Source organism: Anopheles gambiae, chromosome 2, assembly GCF_943734735.2.
Source record: "Anopheles gambiae chromosome 2, idAnoGambNW_F1_1, whole genome shotgun sequence".
Taxonomy (NCBI): domain Eukaryota; kingdom Metazoa; phylum Arthropoda; class Insecta; order Diptera; family Culicidae; genus Anopheles; species Anopheles gambiae.
The window spans coordinates 4610274-4632854 of NC_064601.1; the positions used below are offsets into that span (position 1 = coordinate 4610274).

Genomic DNA, 22581 nt, shown 5'->3' on the forward strand with positions numbered 1-22581 from the left:
GGTTCGGTACAATCCGGCTGGTTTCTCGAAAGAAAATCGCTTAGAGTGTGCGTGTGTGTGCGTGTGTATGTGTGCTTATATATATATATATATATATATATATATATATTTTACGCAAGCGATATAAACCTTCGCTGACAAAGGCGCACGCACGAAGAAGACAGTTTTAATTTACTTTATCGTCGTCGTTTACTCGGCGGAAAAGGGCTCACGGTCGGGCAGATCGGTGTAGTTTCGGTTTTATGATCGTTGGTGGCCTGCACACTTTAATGGTAGGTGTATGTGTGTGTATGAGTGTACATGTATTTGTGTACATTTCTAATGCTCACCAGCACACCAATACACCGCTATTCGGCGAAGAAGTGCAGTGCACTGCGCTCGGGTGCAATTGCAATGCGTTTAATTGGAAGATTGCACACACGATCGCACACGATCGTATGTGTTGGTGGGTGAGGTTGAAGCGTGGATAGTTTATAAAAGCGTCCCTGCGCGCTACCAGGATAATCATTTATCCGTACCAACATAAAACAATCATAAATATTATGCACAGTACTTTTAAAATTACTTCAGCCTCCACAAAACCCGATTTGTTACACTTGTTTGTTGCGACTCGCAGGACAAGTTCATCGACTTTTTCTATTCTCCCTCTCTCTCGACCCCTTTATATCATAGCTATGTTTTTTTTTAATAACATCAAACATAAACTATAAAAAATGCATTCATTCCTCCCTATTCGGGTCCCTTTTCATGAATTCTAACCCTATTAAATTGCCCAGGATCACTTCCCAACTTCACATAATTGTTTTTTCTTCTGGGGTCAACCCCATACCCACGTTCCCAAGTGCCCTCCCTAGCGTGGGGTGACATCAGTGGTGCCCCTCGTCCGAGGGAACACCGAGCTTCTGGTTAACCACCTTCCACACATGGATGATTGCAATAGAACTCACGGCAAGCAGCAAGCAAGCAGGACCAGCAAAACAAAAAAAAAATACCAGCACACACATGCATGCGTAAGGGAGAACTTCAACCAAGTTTTGCACAATTGCCATCAACCCTCCAATTAGGCCTACGTGTGTGTGTTTTTTTCTTCTCTGCACATGTCTCAATGGTTAGAAAATGTGTTTTTTTATAAACAGTTTTAAGGCTGTTTTTACCTCTAATGTTGAACCCTTTCCACAGAGCAATTATAGTTTTTTTTACACCAACAAAACACTTCCATGCGACGGCCGTGTATGATATTTAAATAATTTTGAGGGACAAACACAGGGCTAAAAGAGAAATGTAAATAAAGATGATTTAAAACGATCATAATTTCTTAAGGTGCGCGATGCACGATAGTGTTCCCGGTCGTACACAATAAAGTTTATGTAAATTGGCGAATTTATTCTTAATATGTGTTGATAACCAATGTGCAATGATCTAAAAACAACAGCATAAATCAGTTTTCTCTTTTGTGAAATGAAAGATGATGCGCCTCCATCCATCGTGCGCCGATCGTTCGATTTCATAACCACACGTCCTATTTGTCTGTGATTCTAGCATTGCATTTATCACCTTCGCTCAACGCCGGTTTCTTTCAAACTTCTTTCCTCTCCTTGTACCCCCTCCCTCCCCTTGTCCATTTCCCTCCCGAGCAAACGTATTTCCCCGTTTGCGTGCAGTTCTGCGTGCACTCTCTGTATGCGTGCAATGAGTATGACCGTACCCCGACAGGGGGGGGACTGATACGTGTCTGTGTATGCATGCATCTTCTTTGCCTTATCTCGTTTCACATCCCGGCCCCCTTCCCTCCTTCTCACTAACCATCCACCCAACGCGGCCATCCAAAGCGCCGATGGAGACGCATACCGAAACGCGCCAACACACATGCAGCTGCACCGAATGCGCTGTGCCTGCGTTTGCGTATGTGTGTGTGTGTATATCGCAAATGCAAACTGCATACTGCATATGAGCGCTCGTGTAGAAGAAGTACGCAAGAAAGGGAGCACTCGAGACTGCAGCTTTCCCTCAGTGTTAGGCGCTGCAATTTTTCCTCGAAAAAAAAAAACCCTACTGCTTGTGTCGGTCCTGTTGTATGTAGCACCAACACAAACACAAAGAGACAAGCAAACCCAAAAGTATTAAGACGAAAGGAAGGGACGCAAAAAATTGCACACGGAAGACAAGAACAGCAACAGCGGAGGCCCCTCGCGCGCTTAATCGCGCATATGCGCGCAACACACGCAAATGCACGCGTAACCGAGATAGCGCGAGATGGCGTAAGTGTGTGAGCGAGAGGCCGCTTGTATAGCAGGCCGGGGAGAAACAAGAAGCATGCGAAATGACGGGGAGTATGGAACGGAAGCCCACCACATGCAAGCGCTGAAATAAACGAGAAACGAGAGCGAGAGAGCGAGCGAGAAGAAGGGAGACCAAACAACAAGGAGCGACAACAACCAAAAAAAAAAACAGCACACATTCCCGTGTACCGCGGGTCTTGACGAAGCGCATTCGCATACACCGGTGCACTAGTGAAGTGAAACGCGGACGATCAAGAACGTCGAGAAATCGAGTCGTGGTCGTCGTCGCCGTCGCGTTGCATTCTAATCCCCGTGGCATTCCCGTGGCTCTAGCAGGAAAAACTGTGCTTTTTTTTTTGGCCCTTCAGTGCGCGCACGAGCGAAGAAACAGTGGCCGTGTGTGAGCGAAGACAGTGTGTTGTTTTTTGGGTACAGGATCTACACCTATTTTTTGCTATAAAATTTAATAATAGTTAAAGGGTACTGGGGTGTGAATGTTTAACCCTAAACTTTGACCCACCATCCAGGCCCGGCTGTAGTTGGGACGGGATGAAACTGAGGGAAGCAAAAAACGTGCGTGAACGTGCCCTAAACCGGACTGGATTTTGAGAATCGGAAGCGTAGTGGACAATGTAAAGTGCTTTAAAAACGAGAAAAAATACAAAGTGGTTGGAAGAAAAAACGTTCACAAGATTTAGAGCCACTTTTTCTTGCTGTATTCTGGATGAAGAAGGCCCACCATGGCCACGTGTGATCTGTCAGTGACTGTGACGATTGGTTTATAAGCGAATTAGAAAAACAAATTGCCAAAATACCATTGGGGATGAAAAGCCCTTTAAAATCTACAGTACGCTTTTTTCATCGCAATTCATTGTGTTGTGTCACCATTCAAAGCGCGATCGGTTTCTGGTTTGCATTTTTGGAGGTTAAACAACTTTGGTGATTTGAAAACACTTTACAAAAAAAATCAATAACTGAGTGCTTTGAATCTGGAAGTGTGCTCCAGGAGTTAGAAAATTGCCAGACAAGTTGTGTTCAAAACGTCGAGCAATAGCAGCTTGACCTGACTGTTTGAATTCACTGCACTCCCGACGGCTTTCAGTGTGGTGACACTCTTTTCGTGAACTTGTAACCTCAATTTACTCAAGAGTGTTTGCGTGTGTGAGTGATTCTGTGGCGGCACAGAGCTGCATATGAGTGTACGTGTGCAATTGCAACCAGACTGCAGCTACCAGATTGCACACCTCGTTGCACAATCACGTTGAAGACACACAGACACTAACGCGCACAGAAAACGGTGTCACTGGTGTTCTAGTAACCTCTCTGAAGACTGTTTGCTGTGCGTAGAAACTCTACATTTTAGTGAATAAACACTATTTTGGACATTCCCCTTCCTCTCCGTGACGCCACCCGCCCCCTTTGCTATCCCCTTTACCATATCTGGCTACAATAACTAACCCATGGTTTCGCAAGCAAAATTACTAATCTCTCTTTCGCCCCGTTCATGTTTTCCCAGTGCGATGCAATAGTTTCAAAAAGTTCGTTTCGGCCTAATACCACCACCATCATCACTACTAATCCACTAACAACTGTGCAGTAGTACCCTTCTTCACATTCCCTCCGTCCGTGGAAACAAAACAAAAAAAACCAGTGAGCAAACGGAAACAAAAGTATCACCCAAATGCAATAGTTCTTCCGGTTCTTCTTACAAAAATGTGTTTCGGATATCTGGTCGGCTTTCTCGATCGCCTCATCACCACCATCATCGCCATCATCACCCTCGCATACGGTGCTGTCATCATCGGCACCAATACAGCACGCTCCACCAACACTGCTGGCATCACTGCTACCGGCGCAAGTTCACCGCCATCTTTGATATTCGTGCAGTACTAGAGAGCGATGCCACTTGCCGGTGCTGTACCGTATTGACACGCTTTCGGATTCTAACCACTAACAACTCCCTCTCATACACCTGACACACACACACACCCTCTTCCCACTTTTGATCTCCCCTTCATCCTCCTCTTCACTCCTCACAATAACAATCGACGAGTGCAAAAAGAACTGACAGCGGCGATGATGATCGAGTAGTTCCATCGGTCCTCCTCCAGAGGGCCACCGAGCAGCAGTGTCGTACACTTACGCGCGTGTGTGTGCGCGCGCATATGTCTCGGTCTGGCGGTTGAAGAATGTACTTTTCCGAATTGCACAGTACAACAGCAAGCGCGTGAAGACACAGCCATATAACAATCTCCTCTAAGTGTGCGTGTGCGAGAGTGTGTGCAACCGTTTGGCTTCTAAGTGTACCGTGTCGCATCTACTAAGAGTGTGCCCGCGTTGATTAAGATCGTTGTACTTTTCTCTCTTTTTCCATTTTCTGTTACAACTGTTGTGAACACTGTATTGTTATTAATTTTGTTTTTGCGTAATCGATATGCGCAGAGTTTTGTAATTTTTTTACCGTTTTTGGCGTGACGCGACCGGAAGAAGCCCTTTACTAGTGTGTATTAGGAAAACAAAATCGGGGAAGCTTTGCTCACACTGCTTTACACGATCGTGTGTGTGTGTGTGTGTGTACGCGCGCGCGCTTTTGTTTTGTGAAAGTGTATTCGTGCGTCGCTGTGTGTTATACGTGTGTTAGTGTGTAAAAAGTGTACTAGAAAGTAAGTCAGAAAATCATCAAACTTCCCGCCCGACCAGTGAACCGACGAGAGATCGTACGCGTGATTGTTCTGCGTGTGTGTGTGTGTCTGTGTGCGCGAGTGTCTTTAAAGAAAATGTAGCTTAACAGAGCGGGAAGATACATAAGTAGATATAAAACTACAATTAAAACTTAAGCAAAAATACCCCCAACGGAAATAGTGCGACAATAAAGATCGGGAAAAAACAATTTCCGGGAAAGGATTTACGAACTGCACAGTGCCGCCATCTAGTGTGCAGTGTGCGAACCATACATAATAAGGCCGTCGCATATTCGCCACCATAATCATCATCTTCATCATCATCATCATCATCGCCATCCTTCAGTGTGCTTCAGTGCCGCGGGTCAGTCAGTGGGCACGTGATCATCTTTTCAACGGTATCGGCCTCGACGTTGTGTGAGCGAAACGGTGCGCATCCTCCGTATCTTCAATGTATTCCATGTCCGGGTGCAGCCGCGTGTCGTGCATCGTAAGGAAGATTGGCATTGGTTTAAAAACTCAAAAGTCTCACCGAAAGATTAAATAAATCATCACCAACTAATTTTACAAAAACAGCGCCACCACAACAGGACAAAAGGGCTCAGCAAAAACTACCCAGTTCGGAGCTTCCGTTTGTACTCGCAACAACATAAAGAAAAGCAAATCCCACTTCCCTGCAAATACTCATATACTAACAAGCAGCAGATAAAACCCTCGCCACTTTATACATTGGCATTGATACGGCAAAACTGTTAACTGCATTAAAACACGCGAGCGAAACACTACGGTCTGTTGATCTTTGATCGATTACGGACTACCTAACCGACTCCGATACTCATCATCCATCAATCATCGTCATCATCATCATCATCTTCAGACACACTCATCATCACCAGGCCAATTTACCCAAGCGTCAATTGGGACAAATGCTAATCGGATTCCAAATTTTGCCTTAAAGCAAGCGACAAACCCCATCGGCCACACAGTGCTAAAACTTACAGAACAGAAAACCCCAAAACCAGTGAATTGAAAACCTAAGGCTGAAAGCAAGCAGCAAAACAGTGAACAGTGAATAGAGAAGTGCTTCCCCGTCAGCAGGCAAAGAACTACATCCCGGAGGTCTAGAGAGCGAGAGCGAGGATAGCTTTTACGGTCGAGTTCCTTACTTTAACTTCAGACATATCTTGTTCATCCTTTTGCTTTTGAGGTGAGTACATGGTTTTATTTTCCACTTCTGATCAATGTAGCGTAAGTGATATTGTACGAAGCAGGTGGCACAAAAACCTAAGCCGATCATCATGTTGATAAACCGTGCGCAACTTCGCAACATTCCCAGACTAAAGGTAGTCAGTCAAGGTGGGGCGCAAAATATGACTTCTATCGTGAGGGGACCGCGTAAGCACTCGCTAATCGAACGTGGCAAGCAGCTTACGGCTCTACTGCAGCTGGCCTCATCAACACGGCGCGGCAGCGCTTGCATGCATCAAACTGCAGCTTATGCAGTTTGCTCACACACGAACTGGAGGGACTTTTCCTCAATGGCCTTGAGTTGCTGTACTGCTGCTTGATAGCTCAACTGAACTGGAAGATGAATGTTTGCTCACATGTTGCAGCCAATTGCAGCACAGACAACGCCAGAAGAAATGCATCCCGGGCTGGCTTATTCGAGAAGCTTCCCACTGAACCGGAACTGCACTTTTATCATGCCTGTCCGTTCCGTTTGGGGCGATAATTTTTTTTTTTTTTCGTTGCACCTTTGCCACCCTTTTATCAGCAAAGCTGGGCCATCGTGTCTCTCGCTCGCTCTCGCTGATACGGCCAAAGCATTGCTATTTGCACAGCTTTTTGTTTAGCCTCGCCTCAAGTGCAGTCTGTGTACATAACCTCAAACAACTGGCGCTCTCGATACGAGCTCTGGCCGGTCCTCGCTGGCTGCATCCATCCATCCGTGTTGCGCCGGTGTGTACCGTCGCTAATGGCTTATCTTTTTTTACGATTTTCTTCCCATTTTATTCCGCGATGTCGACCGCCATATCAATGCGCAACGGTCGGTCGCTCGGGCGTATGCCGCGACGGCTTAGAAAACTGCAACTCAACGCGCTCGTTCGCGCTGGTGCTATAGCCAAGGTGGAGTAGATTGTGGTTGCTGCTGCTTTGTCGGTTTATTTTTAACCGCACAAACGTGCAGATTGTCCAAAGTGGCATTGGGGCCGCATTTGCAACGCTTCTTATCAGCAAACCCAGTGGGTGATTTAAACGGAAACCCCTTAAAAAGCGGACCCCAATCTAAGCTCACTTGGAGAGGGAAAAAGCGGAAGATCTTACTGCTGTGGTAACTTGAGGATATCTTTTTCTCATTTTGTCTAGACACGTCATCTGAGAGCTCTGCTTTCTATCACCATCATCATCATCATCTGTTGCTAAACGCATGACATCATCGTGTTCTCGCTCGGCACGGCACTCCCTAACCATATCGCCGTGTGCAACGGTGTGCCCCGTAAGTGTATCTTCAAATGCAACTTATGCACTTTATGTAACACGGGCGAGGAGGGGCACAAAAGTGTCAAGGCCTTCCGCTCTCGCCTCACACCGTGCGGGAGACGCAACCCAGGGACGAAGGGGGTGCATCCGCGGAGCCGTCCGCCGTACATGCACGCGTACACCCTTGTAGGGCTTCGTGCTGACATGTGACACCAGCGCGTCTCTACAAACTCAATATGTGTGTCGCCTGCAATAAATCTAGTTATAGATACGGCGATAGTATAGGAAGAAGCGAGGGCCAACAACAACAAAAAACCTTAGTTAAACAAACTCTGCTACGGGCAGATGAAAAAGCAGAAGAAGTAAGGCAAAAGCAACAGCAAAACAACAGCCCATACCATTGTGCTGGAATGCGTTTGAACTATCGGGGATAAAGAGAGAAAAAATGCACACAGACACACACACACATTACAGTGAGGAAAATTTACACCAAAAAAACGGTTAAACCCCCTTATTTTTTAACGAAATCGGAAGCCACAGTATGGCTTTAACCAGCCTTTACGGGGATGAAAATTTGCATACATGGTTTATCCTTTCGAGGCGCTTTACATGCGCAACCCTCTCTCGTACTGGACGCGTACTGTGTGTGAGTGTGTACGAGCGTACCGTAATTGTTCGCCAAGGACTTCCCTCATTCGCACATTCCGTAGGGTTTCGGTGCGGAACGTTCGCTGCACGCATTCCCTTAATGCGCCGTTCCTAATTTGCAGCCATTTACACACTTTATTCACTCGCGCATGGGCTAACTCAATCGGTGTGCGCACCGTGTGTGTGTTTGTACAGTAAATTGCAGCTTTATTTTTTGCACCAACTACCCTCACAAATCTGCCCGCACTGTTTCGTGCATCATGTTGCTACCCGTTCGCACAAGATGCATTTAGCAAGACGGGCAAAACCGGCCAGTAGGGCGTGACGGGAGCAATGAAGAAAAAACAACATCCCCTGCGCACCAACACTAGCCCGGGGAGCAAGATTAGAATGCGCTTGTGTTGAGACAGCAGCAGCAGCAGCAGCAACAACAACAACAAACTCACTCACTCACTTCGGTGAGTTGGCTGTGCGCACCGGGCTAGATGCGCAAGATGCTGTAAAGATGGGCGTATGGCTGTAAGCTGAAGGAGTTTATTTGTTATGTGAAAATTTAACACAAGCCGAGCATGGTACTGCTGGTTTGCTGACATTCCATTTGACATTTTGATAGCACGAGATTTTGCACGGACAGAGATAAAGCTTTTGGTTTTGACGTTTACAGAAACTGTCAATTCGCAACGCAACGCAAGATTGCGAGCGAATGTGATTTTATATGAATTGATGTTGTAGCTATATAATTCAAATGATCAATTCGCTATGTTTTAAAATAATCTTTGTAATATTTGGGATTAAAGATTATTTTTTTGCATCTTTAAAAACAAAAAAAGAATTTAATTACACTAACCAGAACGACAGAAATGCTCGATGGAGACGCCCAGTACCTTATATTTCTACTGCAGACGGTGTAAATAATTTTATTTAAAATAATTTAATAAATTACCTTCCAAAATTCTAACTCCAACAACCACATTCCATCGGTTTGCGAACTTTTTTCGTCCCTCTGTGTGTGTGCGCTACAAATCCCGTTCACGCTGCATCACGGCTGCTACGCAACGTGTTCGATGTTGCTCGCTCACGGTCGCTCACCGTACGCGCTCATGGCCACCGAATTCGCAACACGAACGCACACAAACCCCCTTTGCGGCACTCATGCGGCACTCGCGCGGCACTCACGCTGTGCTAAAATTTCGCGAACCTCCCACCCCACGAACCCCTTCGCATAAGCATCAACCCCTTTTGTTCGCATTGACCGTGCGAATGTTGGTACGCTGGTATGCGTGAGATACGTTTCGTGTAGGATTTCTTTTTTTTCGTTCATTATTGTGGATTCCCGAATTAGAAGAAATGCACATATCATCAGACCTCACAAGCAAACACACACACACACAAATACACGCAGGCACACACAGAGAGATCGAGCAACCGTCCAGCCAGTCGCTCTGTGCAATCGCATTCAATGCCGCTCCAAACCGCCCCTTCGCCCAACCCTTACAATGATGCTTTTCGCGAACGCGGCGCGGCACGGCGTAAAGCTGTGTGCGTGTGTAATAGAACGCACGCAACTGTGGTCGTGTGGTCGACCAGTCGGTGCCGGACCAAGTTCCTTCACATTCAGCATCATTGTTTCGAGACGGGTAGCCGGCACTTTTTACCCTCCACAGCACAGCCCTTACACAGTAACCGACGGGGCTGGTAACGCATGTTGTGGTGGCTTCGTTCGCAGATTTTTTTCTTTCGTTCTGTTTTCTGCCCCCCAAAAAAAAAGCCGGCTTTTCATCGGTGTGTTTGATGGTCTGCCTCACAAAACCGGAATTGAGTGTGTGTGTTTAATTTTGCTACAAAAGGGGTTGGTGTCATGTGTGTTTCAGATGAAAAAAGAATGAGGCTTTGCTTTAAAACTCCACCCCGATTCCGACTGTGCCCTTTAAATCCATCCAAGCACCAACAAACAGACCCAGACGTGTTTTGGGCGCTACAAGTGACAAAAGCGATGAGTTTTCCCGGCACTCTGTTTGGGGCTTTTCTTCTCGCGGATGGACGGCAGGCGGGTGTGTGTTTGATTTTGTGTGCGTGTCGGTCTTTTACAGTCAACCCAATGTGGGGGGGGGGGGGGGGACATACATTTTAGTGCGCGGAAGGAGGGGGCGCCTGGTTGCCGATTAGATCACCAACACAAACATACGCAGCTCGGTTTCAAATGCTTCGCTTACCTTCAAAGCACTCTTTGACTTGACGACATTGCAACTTTGCCGAGGGCCGTTTTGACAGCCACACTTTGCCGCTTCTAAATATCAACCACCCACCCCCCACATTGCCCCCTCTGCCTTTTCCACCGGCGTTTGACGGCTGGGCATGTGGGGGCACGTCTACAGCTGTGTTGGTGCGTATTATCATGCGTCCATTGGTACGAGCATATTTCGCGTGCGTTAGAAATCGAACTGTTTCCATGCTCCACACTCGCGTCTCCATGCGCTCGAAACGCCTCATACTTACAGCCACGCCAAAGCGAGATGGCACGATATCATAGCCTGCCTCGTTCGATTCTAACCACTTTTCTGCGTGCCCCCCCATGTTCTTTCTACCCTGCCACTCTTGGCCACAGCAAACATTAATTCCACATTTACGCTCCTCACGCGAACGTGTACTTGCGGCGAGAAACCTTTTTCGCGAACCTTTTCGCAAAAATCAAAACTCGGTACGTTTGGGTGTATATGTGTGTGTGTGTTTGTGAAGAGACTCATAAATTCACTCTGTGTGCGTGTGTGAGAGTGTTTGAGAGTGTCTGTGGAGCGCGTTGGTAGTCAAGCTGACGTAGAACTCGCACCAAACATTAAAGCAAGCCGTGTGCTGCGTCAGAGATTTGCACCAGTGTGCAAAAGGGACCGACGACCAAACGGTCGGACAAAAAACTACCCGTCGAATACTGGAAACGGAAGGACTTGGCACTGGTGTCCAACTAGGCAAAAGGGACATCTGTGGCCGTGTGTTTGTGAATGTATGCGAGTGAAAGAATGGCAAGACATACAGCGAACGAGCGAACGAGTGATAAAGGTTTTAAGATTTATGCTCTCGCACTCTTTCCAACCAAGCTGTTGCCTCTCTTTCACACACACACACACACACACACTAGCCCTTCTTTCTCTTTCTTTCTTTCGCTCTTTCTCTCCCTCTCGCGCTCTTCGTTTTGAATCCCTGTTTCTTGGACATTGAAACCCTTTTTCTTTCGTTTTCTTTTTTGTTCCTCTCCTCCCTTTGCGCGCGTACGATTTTTCTCGCCCAAAACCCCTCGCTACAGACCGTCGTCGTCGCCGTCGTCGTCGCCGCAGCCGCTGTTGCTTCCTCCCAACAACCCCACGGGCAGCCCCGCACCGCACCGCACCAGTGCCGTGTGTCCCTTCGGGTCATTGTTTTCTTTGTGTGTGAGCGCGCGCGAACCGTCGGCCAAACAGCATCGGCCGTGCGTACCGAACCCCTCGTCGCGTTTGATTATCCGGGGGCTAAAGGTTTTGACGGCGGTGGCCGGTTAGTTTTCTGCGCTTCTCAGCCCCAGTCGGATGAGACTGCTGGCTTGCTGGCTTCCCACTCCGCGACACGGTACGGTTCGCTTGGTTCGCCCGGCTCGACGGAATCTCTCTCGGTGTGTGCGTAGATTTTTTTCTCTTTTTTTTTTTTGCTGTGTGTGCTGTGTTAAAAAGCCTCTTGCCCATCCCCCCCCCCCCCCTGTGACACGGTACCGCGTGATGATGAAAAACTCACACGCATAGCACCACCGGGTCTGGGTTTGTCTGGTGTGCGGTGTGTGGTGCCCTTTGTGTGGCAGTACGTGTTTGGTGTTTTTTTTCGGTTTAGTTTTCGGTCGTAAGCTGCACTGCGATTAAAACCCCAATTTCTCAATTTGTGTGCGCAAATTGTTATGCCGGAAAAGTCACTGGATGTGTAGTGTGCAAGACGGACGACAAGAAAAAAACTCACCCAACTCAGTGTGGCCGTGTCAACCGGTGGTGTGCTGCTGTTGCTGGTAGGCAGGGCCGGTGGTTGTTCGTGCTTGTTCGGGTGGCTCTCAATGCAATGAATGGAAACAAGATTCCAAGTTTTTTTTACACTTCTTCTGCTGCTAATAAGACGCTAGAACACTGTGTGTCGTGTCTTGAATGGCTCTGACAGCACAAAAACCGGACAGCACACACTTGCCACCGTGTTTATGACAGTGCGCTGTGCCTTGGTGTTCGTTGTGGCCTACTTGTGTGTGCTTGGTGATGTGATTCGACGACACCGCACGGAACGGAACGCGGGTGTGTGCGCCCGTGTGTACGTGATGCGTGTGTTGCTAGGGGAAACATTTATTAGCGGTGTGCATTCCGATCTCTTCTCGGACGGCGTTGGTATGCGATGGAAAGCTTCACGCAAGGGCTGATCTGAAACTGCCAAAGGATCTCTTGCGAGGGTAATTGATTCAGTGGATTAGTGTGTGTGTGTGTGTGTGTGTGTGTGTGTGTGTGTGTGCATGTGTGTGTAATTGTGTGATTGAATCTCTGATGATCAAGTGTGATCGGAATTAAGGATGTTGGATCGTGTGTAGAAACGGTCGGTGATGATTGCCTCCATTTACAAAAAAGAGAAACGGCACACGGAGACGGAGGTTAGAAAGAGTATGAAAGAGACAGACAGAGCACAGATCGTTTCTATTGACCTACTCTCTCTCTCTCTCTCTCCATTCGAGTGTTACGGTGGGGTATCGGGGGGAGAGGCTAGCTTTCGTTCTACTTTTTTTCCAATACACCCTCGTGCAGTAGAAACAAGATCGCGCTCCAACATAGTTGACCGTTCATTCGATGCTTATTAGCGACGACGATCGCGTGGAAACAGGGCAGGCAGGCCGCAAGGGGAAAGCGGGTGAACGAGATACAAAAAAAGGTGAATGGTGGGTTACGCGTTTGGTGAAAGTTCACCCTGGCTATCCTGGCCGCGGTGTTCGTCATCATCAGCGAAACCGCTCGAATAAAGTGTAGAGTTGGTCATCGTCGCCGCCGCCACAGCCTCCTCCATATTGTGCGATCACGAAACTGTGCAAATCCTCGTGTGCCTGGTGTGTGTGTGTGTTGCGGTTTTTCGAAATTTAGGATGATTGGGAGTGATTTTGTGAGAAAATGCATAGTTTTTCTTCTGCCTGCGGTTCGTGAAGTGCTCGAATAGGAAGCTGGCGAGGTTGCGCAAGTTGAATGCGTGACTTACCGACTCGTCTGTATGCGTGTGGCTTTTGTTGCCGAGTGCCGAGGAGTGAGGATGGATGGATGGGAGGAAGCGTCCACATTGAGAAATGTCGCCTATCGCTTCTTGGGAGGCGTGCGCGCTCGCGCGCCCCCCTGTTCCCGAGGAGTTGGTGGAATAATTGTTTGGTTTTAATGCGATATGTAATTTCTGATCTTATTTTGTAGCAAACATTCGGTATCGGTGCCGAGTCCAGTCGCTAGCAAAGAAATAGAAAACCCGTCGATGAGGGGTGATGTATGCAGCGTGTGTGCGTGTTTGCGTGTGTGTGCGTTTCGGTTAGTGTACGCGTGCCCGTGAGGCGGGTGGGTGTACGTGTTCATCGCCGTTCAACAAGCGACTAGTTCATGTGTGCAATAGTGCTAAATTTGGGATCAATCTGAGGAAAGCTACGCAGCAGCAGCGGCGGTGTGCGTGATCCATATCAAAAAATCGTCGCAAATACGGAACGGGATACTGGGTGCGCAGACTTTTAGGCAGGCAGCGGTAAGTGTTGTGTCCACGGCGAGCTTTTCCTTTTGCAAAACTCAACCAAACCAAACCAAAATCACGACACGATCGTGATGCGCTTCACAATTCCGTTTTTTTTTTTGTGTGGAAGATATTTGCGCAAGCGAACACATTTTTCGACCGCATTTTTGACGTTTCCACGCCAAGACGCACGAGGCGTCTACTAACTGCTCGAATCGCTCGCACTGCTCGAAATAGAAGGGCAAATGCTTCAAGTGAACGGGGGGGGGGACGGGGGAGAGGGCTGCCGCGTTGGAGCTCTGGGGTAGGTTGACACATTTTGTGCCCCTTGAATTGGTTTGATCGGCCAATATGGTGGTGTGTCCCAGGCCCGGGACGAACGAAACATCTTGCACTGCTCTCTCATATACTGCAGTGACGCGATCGTACGAAGCACAGGACAATGAGGGCAAAGCTGATGATGATGATGATGATGACGATGATGAAGAGCATAATCGAAGCAACAGAAGCACACACACTCTCGATCTTTGCCGCGCTGTCTCTCTCCCACTAGCTCTCGCTCTCTCTCTCTCTCACTCGCTTTTCATCGCTCTTTCTCCCTTTCGCGCACACCCGTTGATGTGCCCCGGCCGTGCCGCCATTTTGTTTTTTATTTCGCATGGTGTGTATTGATATTTGCTCGGGGGTTTTCGAGCGATGCGGTTTTTGAGCTTTCTTCGCTTCTTGAAGTTTCTCTGCTTCTGCTGCTAGTTTCCCCGCTTCTTATTGGCATGCTGGTTGAAGTGTTGGCCTCACTCGACTGCCGGCTTGCTATCCGATGGGGTCTCTTGGTCTCATAATCGCCACCTTGTGCGCTTAAGGGGGTGGTGGTGCACAGGAACCCAACCCCCCCAGGCTGATGCTATCTCTATCCGGGGTTCGGTTTTTCTTTCCGATGTGGCCCCCCTACACATTCAGTGCGGCTGGGTGGGTTAACAGTTCTCTTCTTTTCCCGGGATCGGTCCATCACACACACACACACTTAATTGGAAACCTCTGAGTCTGAGGGGGCGCGTGCTCCTCTCTGCTAGCCGGTGTGATTTATCCCTCTAAACCGCGGAACCCCGGAAGTCGCTAGGAGCAAACTAACACGAGGCCACAACACTATAAAACGGTTCAGTCTCGCCGGGTTCTGTTTTTTTTCCTCTTCTCTCTCTTCTCTCTCTCCCATCATAAGGGCTCCACCCCACGGCCAGCCGGCGTGAATGTGGCATGTCGCTGGCGCATTGGCAGTGTGTGTGCCCTCTCACTGTCCCGCTCACACGCGCTTGCCGGTCGCGCGTATCATACGTACAAGCCCAGCCTGTGTGTGTGCGTTTATACTCGCTCACCGGCCACGCCGTATGTACACCGGGGCACACATCTGTATATGCAGAAAGTGCATCACATGCACATACAATTGCAATTGCTTGCGCGCGTGTACGAACGATGTGCCGGGAGCGAGCGCGCGCGCCTGCCTGGCCCCTTCCATTCCTTCCGTTCCGTTCGAAGCGGCTTCGTCTTTGCCGACGGCCACGACGACCACGACCACGACGACGACGTTCGTCATCTTCGGGCCCGGTACGATGCGGGCAGTACGGTTTTCTGCGCCCTTGCAGCTGCATGTGCATGCGGTGTGTGACTTTGGCTCTTGAACGTTACGCATCCCAAAACCGGCCGAACCCGATCATCAGCACTAGCGGCGGGCGCAAATCACACGGGGCGGTAAGGCTTCCTTCTTCCTTTCTCCTTCCTTCCCTTGCTCCACCTAATCATCTAATCAGAGACGGGGAGCGGTAAAGAGTGTTGTGTTCTTGTCTGTGTGTGTGTGTGTCAGTGTGCGTGCGTATATGTGCTCCCCTTCTAATCGTCGTCCATCTTTCTTGCTCGCGCGTTCGCCGATCATTTTCGAGCAGTTGCTCAAGCAGTGTGCGTCGAGCGCAAAGAAAAGAAACCCCAACCCGTATACACACAGTAGCATTTCCGCGAAAAACGGACAGAACTCCTCCAGTCCGTAGCGCACGGCGGGCCGGTCGGTGTTTGCTGTGCTGTAGTTCTGAATCCGGTCCGGTACGCCTAAAAGTGCATGCATTAGAACGAAAAAAGTGCTTTGAGTAGTCGCGTGTGAAAGCTTCGAGCTTGTGATACCTTTGCAGGAAGCATTTTGTTGGCAGACCGGTTCCAAACGCAGTAGGCTAGGAAGATCAGCAGAACAGAGCACGTGTGTTTTCGCCGCGAGTGATCATTGCCGTTTGACAGTTCTTCTTCCATACCAAGAGAGAGAAAGAGAGAGAGAGAGAGAGAGAGAGAGAGAGAGAGAGAGAGAGAAGAAAAGGAGTTGTTGTGTCTGCTAGGGAAAGATTTTCAAACGATTTCACGTTGAAGTGTCATATCCTTCATATCGGAATCTGAACATCCGGCTTCCAGTTCACGGCGGCATAAATACAGTTTGTGTGCGTGACTCTCCAAACCCGTCTTGAAGGTGAGATAGTGGGGATTGTGATACTAAAACGAGATGGATTCTGTTAGTAATAAATTAGTCAAAACCGGTGATACGCTTACCTTTGAGATGTTGATATCCAACGTCTGGTGTTCTATTCTTCGTTGTCGGTCTTTGGATAAGCACTGCTGGTGTCGCTTTTAAAGTTTTAAACCTAAAAACTAGAACCAGAAAACATCTTACAAATCCACAACATTCTTTTTCTAAATGCTGTTACCTAAAGTTGTCTGACTTCTTCATTAAAGTGCTGAAAGCTACTCTTGAATTACCAGGAAGTTGTTGTGAGTGATTTCATTCTATTCCCAAAATTCCTCGTTTTGAGTAACGGGTTTAAGACACTCGTTCTCCAATGATCCTAATCCTGGCGGCCCTGGCATGCCACAGAAAGAACGCATTTTCATTGCAGTCTGCAACATTTTATATAAACTGAGCGTGTCGTATCCCTTCTACGCCGAAGGGGACAGCGGAAAAGGGGGGCAAAAGCGTCCTACTCATTAGACACGTCTTCTTATATCCTAAATGGTTATTTATCGACTAGAGACATAAATCGAATTTGAAAGTAAGGAAGGGTGCGAAAACAGCTCCCCGCTCCTCCTCCCCTTTCATTCGGCTTCCTTCTTCGCCTAGCATCATCTTTGCAGACACTTCTGGTGTGAGAATGGGTGTTGCCGAGCAAGGCAGAAAAACATCATAAATCCTTCTCCCCCCTCCCCCCAGGAAGCACAGGGCACGTGGAGTGGCAGTGTGTACCGGCGGTTCCAGGAAAGCCCGAAAAGCTGAATAAAACGAACCCGTTCCCGTTTCTGTCGTTTCCGGCATTTCCGGGACGATTTTTGAATTTTCTTCGAATAAATCGATGAACCGTTGGACGCTGGCTGGCTGGGTGGAGGGAGGCCTGAGGAATGCAATTTTCATGTTTCATGTTTGATGGTGTGTTGTGTGTGTATGTGTGTGTGTGTGTTTCTGCTGCAATCACCACACTTTTCGACCCTATTTGGCACAGGTTGCGCTGGCAGACGGCCAGTGCGATGGTGGAGCCGACCACAGAACTCCACCGACTCTTTCTCTCTCTCACACACACGCACACACACACAGTGATGTCTCGTAGCATTGCCTCCACAATGCTTTCCCCGTTTGCCGCCGCCCGCCGAAAGCAACAAAAGTCTCACCGGCTAAAAATATCGATTTTGTCTGCGCTTTTTAAATGCTGTGGAAAGAGGGCCGCCGCCGCCACCGTCGCCATTCCATGTGCAGAAAAAGGTGGCTTCTGCTCCGCACCTGCACACACACACACATGCACACCCGCTGCTTGGGTGGGTGGGGCACGACACACAGACAACCCTCATCCGCTGGTGCGCGGCAGCCGTCGGCATCCACCGAAGGGCCCGAGTGGGCCTCAATGCCGTCTGGCCGTTGGGGTTGGTCATAGCCTTCGTGCACGTTGCCAGGACGCGTGTCGGCGATACGAGCGGGAGTGCGACTGAAATAGACAATAGATACAGCCAGTGTGTGTGTGTGTGTGACTCACACCAACATACACACACTCGCGCCGTTAGTGTGGTAGTAGACATCGTCGCCGTACACGGAAGCACTTACGTGTGGGTTCGTTGTTTAGTGTGTAGGATAGATATCCACACCGCACCAGTCCAGTGGAGGTACGGTGGTCCCTTTTTCGCACGTGCTGCTCCTTCCCGCTCATGTCCTACGCAATGTTCGGGTCGGGAAAAGTCTCACCCTCTCGCCGGCTCGCCGGTTCCGTTGTGTGCGTGTGTCGGGAAAATTCCCGACCGTGGTGCGCATTTACCGCGTTGGGTAAGGGCGCCCAACTTCCCACACGTACTGACTGACAGGCTGACTCCTCGAGCCTGGTTGGCTGGCTGGCTGGCACGCTGTTTTCCGGGACGTCTCTTCCGGCTTGTGGAACCGTCTGGTGCGGAAGAGACGGGTGTGTCTTCGACGGCAGAAGGACGACGACGTCACACCGCTTGGTTTATCGCTCGCTGTCCCGTTTGGTTTTCCCCTGGTGTGAGTGTTTTCTCTGTGTGTGTAGGTGAGCACAGATGCACACAACTCGTGTACATAGCCAACACCACCAGCCACCGACAGGGTGCGTGCTCGCGTCCTTCCCGTGGGTGTTGCTCCGGTCGGGTAAGGGCGCACTCGGTGTGCGCCGGTTGCTTCCGGGTTTTCTTGCATTCCGTATGGGGGGGGGGGGGAGAGCGAGAGCATTGCGGAGAAAAATCGATTTATATACAGCTGACGAAGTTTTTCCCGAGAGCGCCCGACCCCAGGGGGGAGGGAAGGAAAACTTTTTCGCTCCTCTCTTTTCCTCTCTTGCTGTCACCCTCCTGTGACCGGGGATGCGGTCGTTCGGCGCTTTGCTGCATGTTCATCCTTCGGCGCTCGCGCTTTCGCACCTGCAACCAGAAAACATGAAGCTTTTTTGTAATTAAAAGTATTCCTCTAACCCAGGGGTCTCCAAACTACGGCCCGCGGGCCGCATGCGGCCCTCAAGAGCTTATAATGCGGCCCACGATGACTTTGCCAGAGTTAATATAAATATTACGTTATTATGACTTATTCAAATAAAAATGAATTTTTTACTTTTCTTAGACAAAAATCAAGCTTTAGTAACACGAAACTGTATTAGTATCTTTAGTATTTTGTTGTAAAAACGAGATTGAAACGTTCACTCATCATTTAAAGGTAGCGTCAAATGGCCCTCAATATAGTTATTTTTGAAGCAATGCGGCCCGCGAGCTGAAAAGTTTGGAGGCCCCTGCTCTAACCTACCGTGAATTGTTTAAATTGCCACTTCCAATTGCGAAACGCACCGGAAAGAATTTCTGCAAACCAAACACACACACGCACGCACAGTGCTTACCAGCAGTTGACAGCTCTGCTCTGCGTCTCCATGGCAACGAGGCTCGCCGGGTTTCGCGGAGACGGTTTCAGCCACACACCACGCAGTAAACATTGCGTCCAGCCGTACAGCCGACCAGTAAATTTCAGTGCAGTCAAGTAACGAGTACGGTACAGCATCGGTTCCAAATCTTTTTCGCGATTGTCATCTTCATCTCCGGACCTGTCCTGCCGCTGCTGCTGCTGCTCCGGTGCAGCTTCATTGTTTCCGATGAAGTAAATTGCAACGTGTGCGTGTGTGTGAGCAGAAAAGAGGAAAACGCAGGCTGGATGGACAGAGCTTGAAGCATTTCGATCTGCAAGCAGGACGCGTGAAGTCAAGACGTGAAGCAAAAAAAAAACGAAAAGCGATTTTAGTAAAAGACGAGGGCACGTTAGGTTTTGTGTTTTGTGCAAAAAATTGTGTACCGAAGAGATTTGAAGAGCAAGAGGAACGGAGTAAATCAAGCGACATTTTAACGAGCGAAAGGAGCGCGATTGAAGACCAGTGCGAAGGAAGGCGAGGCGACAGATACTGGCATCCAACACACACATTGCGACCATGAAAAAGCGATTGGATAGGCTGCGCAAATCTAGTAAGATTAATTCACCGGTACACCCCAGCACAGAAGCGGAGATTCTGACTCCGCTACTTTGCTGCATGTGATGTAACAAAGTGGCGGGGAGGGATGCTCGTTTGATCGTCTCCATGGGTTACTGTGTTGGCTCCTGTGGCCTTTGGTCGCTTGTGTGTCCAAATTCAGTTTTAAAGAACAGTTAGTTTAAGCATCCCCCCTCCGCAACTTCCACCCCATGTGTGTAGGAACAAAGTGTGGGCCATCAATTCATCCCACCATGGGCTCGCGGTTTTTTTTTTCTTGTTAGCAAGAGCGAGACAGCCACAGCGAGAGGGAATGGTGAAACACAGTGCGCGAGAGCGCCAGCGGAAAACGGTCCACCGTGTTCGCGTTGCGTCACAGATTCGGGCGTCCAGAAGGTGAATAACCTTCGAAACACACGCACACGGCAAAGTTTCAGCGCTGTGCGTGTGTGTGTGTGCGTTAGAATTGAGGATCTTTTTCGCGTTCCGCGGGCGCGTTGTTTCTCGTTGCATCGTCCCTCGGTTAAGATCTCCCCATTCGCGTGCATGTGTGTTTTTCGCTCGCCATTCCCCACCCTTCGGTGTGAAAGGGATGCCAATAATCTAATGAAGCAACTTCAATCGACGCACACACAAAAAAACGCGAAACACAAAGCACGCCATTACAAACACCATCAACAGTTTGGGGGGAAACATTGAAACACTCTCTCACACACACACACACGTACACACACAATCCATCAATAGCAATGTAGGAGGAATGGCGGTTTGGGGGGCACGGAGACGCGCGCGCGGGGCTAGGTTGTTGGCCACGCGCGCGTCGTCGTTCGCGAAAGATAATTAGTTCGCAAAAATTTTCGCGAATCTCCCGTTGGGGTTCGTTCGGTTTCTTCCTCTTGCTTTTCTTCCCCCCTAATTCGGGTGGAATACTGTGAACGCGCTCTCGCGATGCGCGAATTTCTTTGCGATTTTCTTACGTTGCGCTGCCGCCGGCTTTCTTGCGATGGGCCGGGTGTAACGCGCTCGCGCGATATAGCACTGGTGGAACAAAGGACAGAGCAAGAGAGAGAGAGAAAGAGAGAGAGTGTGTGCGTGATTGGTGGATAGAGGAAAAGAGGATCCAAACGGGAGTGAAGGTGTGTGCCTTCTCGCTACCACGGTGAATCAAATCCATTTCCTCAGACCCGGTTAGAAGCAGTGAAGACGGGATGAAGTAAGGGCGACACATTAAGGTTTTTTTTTGTGGCTGTGCCTTCCTGCTCGTGTATTCGGTGTACTGTGATCGCGGCATCAAAACGTTCAATATTTTGTTTGAGAACATCAACTTTGCAAGCACCCCATCTCTCCCTCCCTTTCGCATACGTTGAGCACCTTTTTTTTGGAAGAAATTTTGTGCAGTATCGCCATTATCGTCACACTTTTGCCGTGTGTGCGCGGTTTGTGTTATCTGATAAATGTAATTCATATTGATCTCAGTTTTGCATCGCGTAGCAGAGTTTGCGAATTTGTGTGTGGGTGGGTCCCATTCCAAAAACCCCATTCCATGTAGAAGTGAGAAGTGTGTGAACAGTGAAGCACGGGCCCTTTTTTGGGAAAATAAAAAAAAAAAAAAGAAAAAGGGCTACACGAGGAAACACCGTCATCGCTTCACTCACAGTGCGGCGGGTTAGTAATCGAAAAGGGGGGAGGTGGCGATGGTGGTGGGTCCCGGGGCAGGGAGATAGTGTGTGCACGCTCGCGTTATAGGGACAGCCGATCTCGGCCCAACTCGCTGCCAGACGGTGACGGGCGGGCGCTACGTGTAGTGAGGATAGAACATGGTTGTGCCCCTGCGCAGTTTGCTGGCAGATTTGTACAGTTAATCGTGCTTTCCAAACCATAATATCCGTGCGATCGGGGGGATACTTGGAGCTGTAGGGACAGTGCCGCGATATTCAATCACGGGCCCTTGGTAGTGTGAAGAGATACTTCAGTTTCAGTATGACACAACGTTTCCCATTAGTCGACAAAAGTACCGTTTTCAAGAAGGATAGTGAATGTTGTATCCTACACAATTGTGTTCGTGACAGGGCAGTGTTTTGAGGCAGTGTAAATTCATAGAGGAGACAACCCTTACGCTTGACAGGCGGCGGAACCGCGTCCGTTTCTGCGGTGCAACAAGGTGCTAATGTAAAACAAACATAAAAGGATGCTCAACAGGAGCCAAAACATTTTTGAAGCATTTTAAAACACCACACCATCGCCGTCACCCCCGATGACCAATAATCAAAGAAAACAGCGTATCTGAAGGTCATTAGACTTAAGTTTTTTGACCTCTCTTTTCATCCGTATCGTCGTGTCTCTGTGTGGGTGTCTGTATTTGTGTGTGTATGTGCGTAGTTAGGCGTTGTACTACACACCCCCAGTTTGATGATATATGTGCGCAAAATGACTGAGTGTGGTTGTGCTTCTGTGTACCATCATCTAATACTGCCACCACACTGCCACAACCTTCTTTTGGCATGCCTGTGGTACACTCTTGCAATCGTGGTGGTTGTGTCTGGTGGTTGAAAACGCACGCCGCAACAGTGTTTTATTTAAGCCAAGCTGTGCCGAATGCGTGATACACTTGAAGTGCGTAAAATACCCATCTGCAACACTTAAGTTACGGTGGGGCAAAAGATGTGACTGTCGTTGGGAAGATTCGATCAGTAATTTGCTAAAATGTTGCCTAACAAACACCATACTTTC

The 22581-nt window shown here is 48.8% G+C and overlaps 1 protein-coding gene across 17 annotated transcripts in view; it reads left to right on the forward strand.

Annotated features, from left to right (window-relative positions):
• The first annotated feature begins 2326 nt into the window (after positions 1 to 2326).
• Positions 2327 to 22581, forward strand: part of LOC1281757 (heterogeneous nuclear ribonucleoprotein R) — a 54519-nt gene continuing 34264 nt past the window's right edge. For 5 of the 17 annotated variants that reach the window (XM_061652314.1, XM_061652315.1, XM_061652316.1 and 2 more), the window contains exon 1: positions 19359 to 19846. In XM_061652314.1, the coding sequence (XP_061508298.1) occupies positions 19813 to 19846 (34 nt within the window). In that variant the 5' untranslated portion in view covers positions 19359 to 19812. Of the gene's footprint in view, positions 2709 to 3111; positions 3619 to 4721; positions 6168 to 13527; positions 13847 to 15419; positions 16332 to 19358; positions 19847 to 21865; positions 22013 to 22581 lie in introns of those variants that run through there. The other 12 variants (XM_061652305.1, XM_061652303.1, XM_061652307.1 and 9 more) reach the window with 12 other exon arrangements.